At 37.1% G+C, this 13,089-nt stretch overlaps 1 protein-coding gene across 1 annotated transcript in view; it reads right to left on the bottom strand.

The window, feature by feature from the left end:
- Positions 1-318: 318 nt before the first annotated feature.
- COMMD10 (COMM domain containing 10) overlaps positions 319-13,089 on the bottom strand; it is a 117,435-nt gene continuing 104,664 nt past the window's right edge. The window contains exons 6-7 of the mRNA XM_005142977.3: positions 1,475-1,534; positions 319-844 (exon numbers count right to left, since the gene is read on the bottom strand). Of these exons, the coding sequence (XP_005143034.1) occupies positions 806-844; positions 1,475-1,534 (99 nt within the window). The 3' untranslated portion in view covers positions 319-805. The remainder of the gene's footprint in view (positions 845-1,474; positions 1,535-13,089) is intronic.

Below are 13,089 nucleotides of genomic sequence, written 5' to 3'. Positions count from 1 at the left end.
ACAGCTTGGCCTTATGTCACTGTACCTTATTTCTTCCTGTTCCTTGTAAGAACAGCGGTAGACAACATCAGAAAGAATCAACAAATAGCTTTCATAAATCTGATCATCACCCTATTTCAGTGTTCTTCATTATGTACTCTGAGATTTGTCCCCTCAGTTACACACCATACTACTTAGGTTCATTGGTATGCATGCAGTGCCAAGAAGCTGTATTTATTCTCAGTGACAAAAGTATACACTGAAATCAGAAACATTGATTATTTAGGGAAAAAAAACAACAAAACAAACTACAAAATCAAAACCCAAACTAAACCAATCTATTTGTAAATTCAGAATTTATTTTGACAAATTTGCAATAAGCATTATCAATTGTGTGAATAACAATTCAAAATGATAGAGATTTTACTAGCTGTGTATTTTCTAGCTACTTTTATACTCTTTTTATGTCTTAAAAATAGATTTGATTCCTGGTCCCTCACTATTATGCAAATTTATACCACAATCAAGTAGCACTTATAACAGGACAAAAAAAAATATCTGAAACAGAGTAGCTTTCTTCTCCCCCTCCCCCACAAGTAACGCTTTTCTTCTCAATAGCTCAGAAAACAAGAGAAAGGCCATCAGAACATTCAGAATCTTAACAAAGACTCTCAGCTAATGTTACTGGTTTAAAAAAGAGATAAGCTATATAATTTTACAGGAAGCGACCCACTGAATCCTTCAGCAAACACAGCTTGGCAATCTATCTTCAATTCAAAATAATGAGGTGGCAGGAGCGTGATGGAGAAATAAGTCTTCAAAAACATCACGTAAGGGAATCCAGCTGTGCTTGTATAGTTTCCAGCTATTTAAGGGAACAAAAATAAGAGAAAAAATTTCACTCATATAAAATGTTGTTTAGAAACATGCAAACAGCAAAAAAAATCACATTCCAGTATCTTCAACTGTGCATACTAAATCTATTCACGTAGCAATAAAAAATCCTGTACTTGTGAATACTTGTTTTTACATGAAGCTATTAGAATTCATTGCTGCAGTTTAAATATTCAAATTTTAAGGAAGCAGTTGTCTAAATACTGCCTTTTTTACACGCACAGATGTTTTGCTGTGAATTTCCAATGCATAATAACAAGGTAAAAAATAACAAGAGTTCATTTTGACTGGATTACGAGCCTGGCATTTTGACTGAAGTTGTTACACAAAGATGCTGTTTCCAGAGAGCTCCTTGTTAATCATCAGCAGCTCCTCTCGATCTAACCACCAGGTATGCTTGCAATGTCCCAGGCCCTGCCAATTCCAAATTCGAAAGCACAGACTCCTCTTGAAAATGTGATCAAAGAAATCCAACAGCCTTAATTAAAGCTGGATCCATTTTCCTTCCAGTTTCATTAGATTTAATTCACATAGGCAACACTTCCTGCTGAGCAGCATAAGGTGTTTACAAAGAAACTATAGTATTGTAAAATCTACAGACCTTGTTATAGAATTCAAACAGCTCCTGATGATTAAATTCTACAAACACTTTCTTCAGGTTCTGTGAAGGAAAAAAAATAAAAGGAAGAAATAAGCATTTTTTTTCTTTTTGGCACTAGTTCCTGTAATTCAGAATATGAGATTAAGCTACGTGAAAGATATTGGTTGCAACAGTTAGTTTTCCTCCTATCCACTATAATGCCCCACATATATGCATATGCCATTTCAGTGAACAATTCAAGTCTACAGGTAAATCTATTTTGCTGAAAATAGTAAAATATTCTATGAAAATAATTCTGTTACTTCATTTTTCAGTCACATAAAAATGAAAGATTACATTCATCTTTCTCAGCAGCCCATCTAAGATCTGGTAAATACCATCACACAATGACAAAGTCAGTAGTGTATTTGATTGAACTTGCACAGCTATTAATGTACTGCACCAGCAAAGAGCTAATACTTCCATTCATTAATCTAACAGTTATGATCTTAGCATGCTGACACTGCTATAGGCATCTGTGCACAGATTCAATCTAAGTTAACAATTAACACAACAGCTTCAAAGCAGTGCTTAAACACTAAAAAAGCAAAATAACGTAACTGATGGAAACTACTGTAGATAAAACAGATGGTGGTAATAATCCTCTGCATGCATGTGCTGATGTCTGTGGAGACAAGGGCTAAATTACAATTTCTGTCCTGCTTAACTCGCCTGAAAGAAACAGGCAGTTTAATTCCTGCTATTTTCAGTCACAGTGCAGACCTATCTAGACTGTTTCTAAGCTTATTTCTTCTACGTCACTTTGTCACTTTACTTCTTTTAAAATAAATTCCTATTACTGCACAGCATATTCTTTGTATTGTTGCTAGACTTTCCAAACTGGGAGGAATTCCCAAGGATAACAGCTGCACTTCCACAAACACTAACAAGGCTCTGTGAAAACCAAATCTGGACACCACTACTCACATAATATTATCCATCTGAAATAACATACACAAGCAAAGTTTGTTCAATGGGTACCAGTGTCATGTACCTCTTAAGTCAGTACAAAAACACTTATTTATCAATTCTGCTTAAATAAGCAAGGAGACTTTTGCATACAGACAAGGCTGTGGCCAGATTCTGTGTACTCTCATACCAATGCAAGTCTCGATCTAAGTCAATAACACTGCTGAATTTGGCGCACCGAATGCACAAGAGCAGCAGAAGCCCTGGGAACTCAGGATAGGTACTGCTTGGTGCCTATTCCTCAAAAGGAGCTGTAAGACACAGGAAAGGGATGAAATGTCTGGGGCCAGCCTGTCTGGTGCAATTCTTCCTCCCGACTCTGCAGAAAGAAGGATCCTTTCCAACAATTTCAGGAAGGCTACAAAAGCCTAGAAAAGGACCAGTGATTTGCATGAGAGACCAATCTTCCCCCTCTGGGAAGGACAATGCAATTCTGGGAATCGTATGGTGAATACAAAATAAAGTTACCACTACAGCAGTTCTCTTTGCCATGACTCCAGCTGATCCTCCCTCCAAGGAGCATAATACCATGACAGGGAAGTAAAAGCATTTTTAAAGGTTTTTTAATAGCTGAGAAACAAAGAGAAAGCAACAAGTGGTTTCTTCGGAAAAGAAAGGGGGTAGAGGAAAGAAGAATGATAAACTAACAGCAAATGGATCTACCACTTCAGCCTGGATGTTTGTTTGGAATCTGCCATTCCAGAAGGATTTTGGTGTTTGAATGAAAGGAAGCGAAACCTAGAAGAGGAGGTTCAGAATAAAGGGAAGGTATCATGTATCTTAAAGTTTATCAGTCACACTGAATAGCCAAGGTAATCTCTTGCATGGTTTCTGGTAGAACAGTCTGCTGGATTTCAGTACAACAGTTTTGCAATGCTTCCAGAAAGGGACAGTGGGTGTGTGACACCTCCAACCATCAGATCTCATTTCTCCAAGCTCTATGTCCCGTTCAAGATGGGCATCTTCTGGTACTCCTTCAGATCAGCAACCAAGATCAACTACTCACACACAAAAAACTCCCAAGAAAAATTAAAAGCTGGTCTTTCATACTTCCCCTAGCTGAGTTAATTACCATAAGATGGGGTATGCTAATGAAAAAAGTGTGGCTCTTTTAATTCAAGTTCTTTTTATGTTTAAAAAAACCCAGAATCACTTTATGAACAGACAGATCTGTCTTGCCGTTATTTAATAATCACAGTCTGATAAATAAGACAAAATTTATATTACACTGTGGCAGACAAATGCCTGTGGAGATCTAAAAGAAAACATACCGTGTCAGGCTATGTTTGTGATCTGGGGGTGGGAGTGTCAATGGGAGAGAGGATATAACAATCTTTTATGAAATATGTTGTTTATCTGCACTTAATCCTCTGCTAAAACAGAATTGTTCTGTGTGTGAAAACCTGGTCCATCTACTACATCACTTCTGCAGAGAGCACTGCTACAAAAAACCATGCAGAAGTGTGGCATCACTTAAAAATGTGGGGTTAATAATACTCACTAGCATGAGCTCCCTGGGGAAGACACCAAATAAATGATCATTGTTATGTGCTCAGGAGTTTCATATATAGACCACAAAAACATCATATCATAGCTAGATCCCTATGTGAAAAAGCTACATTTGAGCAGGCTGATGGGCCCCTATTTTTAGCTGAGGTATCTATTCTTCACTTATTTGCTTTATTCTGTGTGAACACGAACAACTGTACTTAAAACAATGTGTCACAGGACTAGGTTAGCATCCAGTTTTTTAATGGATGATTAAGTGGTATTAAAAATGACTGTATAGATAAAATACTGCTGAAGCCCCTAGAGAAGGCAAATTCCTGATATACTTTACGCCATTTTAATCAGATAAGAATACAAAGTTAAAAACTGCAGCAATTTTTCAACCATAACTAAAACATAGGATAAAAAAAAAACCACTTTCAGCTTACTGACTTAATTAAATGTCACTATGTGCAGATAGAGTCTCAGCCTATTTATGTAAAGTGCAGCTAAGCTGCGTCTTTTATCTGAACATGCAGGTTTTCAGATGCTGTCTCTGACCTAGTATGTGTTTCCCAGAACGTAAATAGGAAAACAGTAATTTTCTGGATGTCTAACTTCTTTCTTCCTTCTATCAAGTATATAATTCCCTTTTTCTCTTTCTTGTTAAATTTCCTCCTATTTCTCACCTTTACTCTACTTCTACCCTCATTTTTGGCATTTCATTTTCTCTTTGCTATTATCATCTTCACATAAAAGAAAATTGAACACAGTAACCAGAAAAGTAAACTGAATTTATTCCCATTGTCACCATCAGTCATTCTAATACTTTTCCTTATTACTTCCCAAATTTTGTCTCTGTGGCAACAGAAGTCCCAGCTCCTACTTTTGAGAGTTTTAGCCTTGAGGGTTACAGATTCATGACACTAGAGAAACACAGTTGTATTCTTATGAAGACAAATCTATAAAATACCAAATGCTCATTCTTTGGACATCTTTGAAAACAGACAGACAGGCTTTTTGTCTGATCAATACCAGTGAAGAGTGGCAGGGACAGCACTGGAGCGATACTCTCAATGAGCATAGCTAAAGAGGTGATGTGCAGCATCTTCAGCTAAATAAAGTTGCTGTTAAGTTCAATGTGTTCATCTGCTGTTAAATATGACAGAGCGCTGCATTTATTACTGCAAAAGGCTGCATAAATTGCAGGTGTAGCCCACAACAAATTTTTACATTACTCTGAATCCATTGCAAGGAATATGGTAATAAGTTTTCAGAAATACATGGTTTAACGTGTCTGGCCACATATCACTACTGAATGCGTTTTTCACTGTTAAAATTAATTTTTAGTGCCATTTTGCTTTTATAAATCTAGATGGAATCTGATTTCATTCTACCTCTAATCTCACCCCAGGGCTGTATCAATTTACAGTTTACAGCCTCCTGAGAACTGTGAAATCCTAATAAGTTTAACTGATTACGGTCGTTTTCTTACCTATCTCTCACTTACTGTCTGGCATCATTGTGAAAACATAACATCTTCACCAGCCTCTAAAAGAGCTGATCAAAACCAAATTTTCTCTGGGGGGGAGGGGAAGGGGAGAAAAAGAGGAGAGAGAAGGGAAAGGAAAATGAAGATTAAAACTTCCTGTTCCCAGTAAACATTAATACACTATCCTATCCAAAACAGGTATTCTGAATATATGGCTAATTCTACAAAATAGCCACAATCACTTAATCTAACCCTTAGCTTACAACCACCAGCATACGATTAGGCAAATTTTGAACTGAACATGGTCATCGGCATAAAATGATGAAGATTGAATGATTCAGGATGTAAGCAAGTCTCCAATTTCTCATTGCCTCAGCTAACAATTTATTTTAAACATTAATATCTTCTTTCTGCTAATTGTTTCTATGGAAACCATGCAAAAAATGTCTCCTTAAAACACTTCAGAAAGCAGAGGTAAATTCCTGGTTATAATCAAAGTATTTGGGGGTTTTGTTTTGGTTTGTTTTTTTTTTAATCCAGTGCTCTAGCTACTTCTATTTTAATGTACTACTGCAAAAAGCTTTATTACTAATGACAGAGTTCTACAACCTTGTTTATTGCCCAGCTGCATTCCATACATTTAACACCCCTTGCCCATGTGTAAGGATAGAAAGGCACTGGGAGTTATAAATGAAAGGCAAACTAACGATTTTAAAGCTAACTTGAGTATGAAAAATTGATATTGCTGTAATAGTCAACATTGCAAAATAAATGCCAAGTATTCTGTAGCAAGCAAATGGAGGGACAGGCTGGTTTGTATATAAATGTCTACTGATAATGATAATGTTCTATGACTGAGCACATGTAAGAAATTATAGTACATTCAGCGAAGTTGGTTAATAGTAGCTACGTGAAGCCCAGTTTCCATATTCTAACATAATCTTTAATACTATCTTCAGGAACACCTTAATTAGGTTTAAGAAAAGAATATTTTCACATTTGCTTTCCATTCTCCAATTTATTCCTAATAGACATCCTTAAAATTTTAGATATAATGAAAGGATATGGGTAATTATACTTCAGTTTATGGCCAAATTCAGGAGCATTCCTAAACAGACCCCAGTTGCTTCTTAGTAGCTTATGTTTCCCTCTCAACCTGTCAGTTTCTCTGCTACATCAGTTCAGATTTCCTTTAAATTTTCTCGGACCCTGGAGAACTATACATTGCTTAGGCACTTACAGATGGGAAGAGTAAGTTGTATCTCGCAGAATTCATCAGCAAGTTTAAGCTGCATGGTCAGACAGATGAATTACAGTGTGGTAAGAAAAGCAGATGTGTTAAAAGAGACCAGTGTCGCTTAGAAGCACACCTGTTCCTTAACTCTCTGCGCATTAAGAGGCAGCAATTAAGACTTCTTTGTATTCTTACAGCAGTAGACGGATGTAATCCAGCAGAACACAGGGAGTTAAATATGAACTAATTACACTTCTTTCACATCATCAGAAAATGTGACCTTCACATTTCATTCTTCTTCCAAGCTTATTTCCATTTGCAATACTAAATGATTATTTTCATCAAAAATATAATCATGCCTTATGACTGAACTATATGCATTTTCAAGTCTCAGTGTGCAATTGCTAAAACCCAGAACATCTTTGTCGTGGTTTAAACTGAATCTGCACAGTTCCCCCTTTGTTTCCCCAACTCCCGGAGAGTTAGGAAGGAGAATCCAAAGAGTGTAGCCCCCACGGGTTGAGATAAGAACGGTTTAATTGCTAAGGCACAACACAAAACACTACTGCTATTCCTATTACAAATAACAGTGATAAAGCCAATAACAAGCGAAAAGAATACATCACCCCAACAGCCACTGACCCATAACTCACTCCACCCTGCCCAGCCGAGCACCGCGTGCTCCCTCCTCCATTTTCCTCCAGAGCTCTACCCCTCCAGCTCTCTCTCTCCCAGTATGCATCCTGGGCATCACGTGCTATGGTATGGAATACCTCATTGGCTAGCCTGGGTCAGGTGTCCTGTCTCTCCTACCTCCCGGCCTCCCCTCCTCCCTGGCAGAGCACGTGCTCAGAAAAGGCCCTGAACAAAAACACCCTCAAAACATGCTCGCCACCAAGCAACTGTTCCCAGCCCAGAAGTCAGAACACAGCACTGCACTAGCTACAAGAAGGAGAAAAATGACTGCTATGGCTGAACCCATGACAATCTTTCATACTAACCCTGTCTTTTCCTGATGTTAACATTTAGTTTGTACATATACTGCATGCTACCTTTCAAAGTTGCATTTATTTTTCATATAAGCTTAAGAATTTCAAATTCCCTGGGGTATTTAAGCAGATCAAAATCAGGAACATACTAGGGATGTCTTTTCTTCCTTCCCTTTACAACATATTTGTAAGATCCCTGCCCAACAATCTGTGTTGATTCCTGAGATCTAATCAGCGTGTTACTGGAAATACATACAGATAATCTCACTTCAGCGGAAACAGGATCATCTAAGCATGTTTTCATGGAAAGTTCCTAGAATAAATTCATTGCCCAGTCTAGTACTGAGCCAACAGATTCTGTATGCATTTGGAGACCTGCAGAAGACCTGACCTACTGCCACCACCAGAACTGTCATTTTCATTTTCACACCTCCTATTGCCTTCCACCTCCCTGAAAATCATAGAATCATAGAACAGTTAGCGTTGGAAAGGATCTTAAGATCATCTAGTTCCAACCCCATGGCTGAACTGGCACAAAGCTACAGACAAAAAATAGGACACAGCTCCTAAGGAAGACTACATAGGCTGGGAAGATCATACGAGTATTTACAGGCAAACACAACCCTCACTTCACAGTAAGGGAGAAAAATGCTTTTAAAACTGAGACAATTATCTGGAAACAACTACAGTTTTCACCTTAATACACTGAGTCAGAGTAAATACCATCTTGCTAAAGAAAAGGGAGATAGCAAAGCATTTTTTTTTTCCCAGCAGCTGTATCCAAGCAGAGGGTTCCTTTGCCTTGAATATACTAGGAATTTACATTCCTATAAATAGCAGTATTAGGTTAGTTGTTTTTTTAAGGATACCTTTCATGGAAAACATCTCAAAAATAGAAATACAGAGTTGTAGGGTTGTCACTTATGTGCAAAGAGTATGTTCAATACACTTTTACAAAAACATCCTAGTGAACACACACACACCTTTTGGGGAGATAGGTGGTAAATGTGTACCAGTGCATGCTCATCACAAGCAGTATTTTAAAACAGCTTTTTGTGTACTGATACCTCCCTGTATGTCCTACACAAGGAAAATGGTGCACAGAATATCTATTGAAAAGCTGACTTACTTCTATGCCTGTTCTGTATTTTGTATACACCTTCATATGCCCTTCCCTTTGAGGACAACCTCGTTATTGATTCCTCACTAGTCTCTGCATGGGATCAAGTCGCTAACAGCATGAAGCATCCATCCACACAAACGTATCTTTGTAATTTCAGGATTCAATAGAAGAACATGTAGGTGTAATTTCCAAATACAGTGTCCAGGAAAAGATGTGTGTGAAAACTTCATTTCACTCCCCAACAGGCAGACACACAATTACTAAGAATACCGCTGATTAATCTAAGGAACACAAGTCCTAATAATGACAACTTTCCTATTTCATATCTCATGTAATTTTGCAAATTATACTGAAGTCCTAATATTGTAGAAAGCTCTCTGAAGAAGCAACCTTGCTAAAAGTTTAGAATAAATGTGTCCTTCCTTCCTATTAAATTTCACTGTATCAAGCATGAAAAAGACTCTCTGGGAAACATGTACACCCTAATTGCTGCATATTGCTTATACAGTGTACTGTAACTATCAGAATACAACTTTTTCTTTAGTTAGAACTCTAATGACAAAATAATTTTATTTCTTAGAAGAAACTAATTCTTTGATCTTTCCAGTAGAACTTGTTTGGCACAGAAACTATAATATAAAAAAAATAAAGTTAATGAACACTGCAAGGAAAAACAGAGTTACAACACTGTGTGTCACTTATTTCCACCAGGGCTATCATGTAAATCTCTAAACACCTTGAAGATGGGTGAGTACCAATTTCTATTCCAAAGATATCTCACATCAGGACTGACTCAACAAACTTACATTCATTTTAAATGACAAGGAATTTACTTTTTGTCTTATGCTTGTACTTGTAGAGAACTACCGCTGAAGAAAGAACCCAGCAATAAGCATGCTGCTTCCAGAAATGCTTTCAAGTTTTCTACTTCACATGTTCACCAAATATGATCACAGCCAAAGTAATTTTTACAAACTACACATGAAAAAGATGCTACATTGGCATGGTTGTGAACTATTTCCATTATTGTACACAGAAAATAATCCAGTTCTAGGAAGGCAGTGGTACTGACTGTAAGTATTAACTGCAAATTGGCATCTGAAAACTTAATAATAAGGACTCAAATGGCAAACACTGCAACTTGGATAAGTATCTTAGCTCTAGGCAGACTGAAGTAGATTTCTGTGTAGATATACAATGGTCAACCCTTCAACAGCAAGAAGAGCAACTCAACAACATGCACAGAGTGTTTTAGAGAGCTTCTCACACAGCTTGCTTGCAGCTGATGCTATTAACAATGAGTTGCAAATCCTTTACGTTCAAATCAGATACACATTTAATGCTGGGTCTGAAGACAGCTGGATTTGGAGAAAACTCAAATTGTGATCCAAACTGCTCAGGAGGCCACCCTTTTGGTCTCAACTAAACCTAAGAAGGGAGAAGAATCTTAGGTTATTATCACCTGCATGTGCATCAAGAGCTACTGCTCTGACAAGAATTTATGTGGTATAGTCATGCAGATGAATAACGCTTTAAGAAGGCTTTAGATTAATGGAGAAAGCTGATATCTTTTTCATAGCATTAGCTTCTGAGCCTACCTGATTCAGTAAGATACTGCAACACTGCATTGTTTTAACCACAAAAGGCCTTTCTTCACCATCTGAAAACCTGAAGGTATCTATTGTTTCTACTAAGGCTCAAGAGGCTAGATAAAAGATGCCAGCAGCAAGAGAAAAGGAAGCTCAGATCCACATGAAATCAATGTAACTGATGTGAACAAACCCTTTCAAAAAAATCTGTTTGAATATTTACAAAATGTCAAGATTAGATAATTTGTAAATTACTTCTTTTGTTTGGGATGGGTCACTCGGAGTATCACCAATTTAGATTCTGTTAGGCAGACAAGCAAAGATAAAATATTTGGGTTTTTTTTTCTCCACTAAAAGGGTGTTAGTCGCTGTCAGCAAGCTTATCTCTGATCTCCAGCAAGCAAATCATTCCAGCAGCTAGCAAATGGGTGCTTGCATACACGTCTCAGCTGCTGAAAGACACTGGAAAGCCATGAGGAAGTGAGGAATGTTAACCAGCAGTCTAGTCCCCAGCAGGATCAAAGACAGAGCTCTTGGGGAATAAGACTGTTAGAAAATTAATGCGTATTTTATTTTTTTCTTAATTAGGAAGTCACCTACAATTTTCACTGTATTCTCAGAAATAGAACAGACCTACACCTTTTGCTACAACACTCACAATTTACAAATAAATGCCAGACTCCTAGCCAGCATCTTTTCCTCACCAGAAGTAACCCAGCAAGGCCTTGAACCTGGGCTACCCATCTGAACCAAAGACACACCAATGCTGGAATGTGATGAAAAAGACATGGCCACCCTGACACAAAAAAACACTAATATTTCTCAGGCACCACAGCACAGTATAAAACTTTAAAAGGTCTTTAAAAGCAAAGTTTCTCAAATTAGGCAAAAAAACTTTTCCTTTTCGGAATGATTAAAAAAAGACTGGCTGGTATTTTCTGTTATTTTCTGATTATGCCTGCGAAATAAGAGGAATGTGGAAATAACCACTTATTATGAAGCAATCCACCAATAACTTTCTCAGTTTGTCACCAAATGTTACAGATGTTCTAATTATGCAAAAAAATAGCTATTTTGGATTTCAGACAATGCAATTTCAGTGATCTTCTTGCTTTGTTACTTTTGCTAAGAATTATTTAAAGTTTGATGCAGTGGTGTGGTATGCATTCTCACTACTTACAAAGCAAACTGGACAGAGTGCTAAGGACACAAAGTACTACAAGTGCTGTGTGTTTTCACACACAATGAAGATGAAATCAAACCACACCCCCCCAGTTTCCTTTAAAGCCAGAATATGAATATATGTAAGTAATCCCTTTTTAGGAAAGAAAACAAAACTTTTGGCTAACATAAACAATTTGAAAGACGGTATCAAATCCCTTTTTATTTTCTTTACGTCTGTGTGCTACTGAATTACAGGTCATGTAAGTATCTTTAGAAGAAAGTGAACAACGTGAAGGAATACAATAGCAGATTTGGATTATTCTACAGATGGCTGGAGTACAATACAGTACTCAGGATGGCTGCAATTTTTTCAGTATCAATATGAAGATACTTTTTATGGTTTTCTCTCAAAACAAATCCATTTAGCTTCAAATTAATTTTTTTTTCTTTTCCAAGTCAGCAGTGTGTGATGTAAAACTAAAATGGTAAAGCAAGGAATACAAGTGGTGGTGTATGATATAAGCTCTCCATAAAGATAGACACAAAATAAATATTTTAACTATGCTTGTCTTCCAATGTTTTATTTAACATGCATGGTCTTCAAAGGGAAAAACAGAAAAATAAGGTGTTACAGGTAAGTTTGCCTCTATGAATCACTTTATAAACTGACATTTAAACCTGTATTTAAGATACTGACTTTTTCTTAAAAAATAAAAATTGGAAGCTTATGATTTGTTTAATGTCTTGTCTACAATTATTTAACACAGGTTGAAAGTGCAATGCATGGATTAGTCATTGGTATTCAGGTTTACAATCTAAGAAGTTATGAAACTTTTAAAACAACCTGTTTCCAGATTTTTCTTACATCTCCTCTTATATATGGAGAGAATGCTAAGAATGTATTTGCTGACAATCAAAGGTTTTAAATTTAAAAGCAAAGTAATTCAAGAAAATGGTTTAAAATATTTTCTCTTGAAATTGTATTTAACCACTGCAACGGAAAGAAATTTATCACAAATTTTATTCTCTTTTTAGACACAAGAAGGTTTACAAAATGCATACTGTTCCAAATAACATTCTTTCCTCTAAACTGGAGATACAGATTTGATGATGGACTGGTAGGTGGGTAAAGAATTGGCTGAATGGCAGCATCCAAAGAGTTACAATCAATGGCTCAATGTTCAAGTGGAAACCAGTAATGTATGGTGTCCCTCAAGTAGGTTCTAGGATAAGTACTATTTAATATCTTCGCTGTTGTCTTCAATAATGACACTGATAGTGGACCTGAGTGCACCCTCAGCAGGTGTGTGGATGACACCAAATTGAGTGATGTGGCTGGTAAACTTGCAGGAAGGGATGCCATCCGAAGGGATGCCATCCAAAGGGATCTTGACATGCTGTAGATGTGGGCCAGTGCAAACCTCATGAAGTTCAGGTCTTGCACCTGACTTGGGGCAATCCGAAGCACAAATACACAGGCTGGATGGAGACTGGATTGGGAACAGCCCTGCAGAGAAGGACTTGGGGG

Source organism: Melopsittacus undulatus, chromosome Z (assembly GCF_012275295.1).
Source record: "Melopsittacus undulatus isolate bMelUnd1 chromosome Z, bMelUnd1.mat.Z, whole genome shotgun sequence".
NCBI classification, from domain to species: Eukaryota; Metazoa; Chordata; class Aves; order Psittaciformes; family Psittaculidae; genus Melopsittacus; species Melopsittacus undulatus.
Note: the sequence above shows the minus strand (reverse complement) of the source record. Positions and strands in the feature narration are given on the sequence as shown.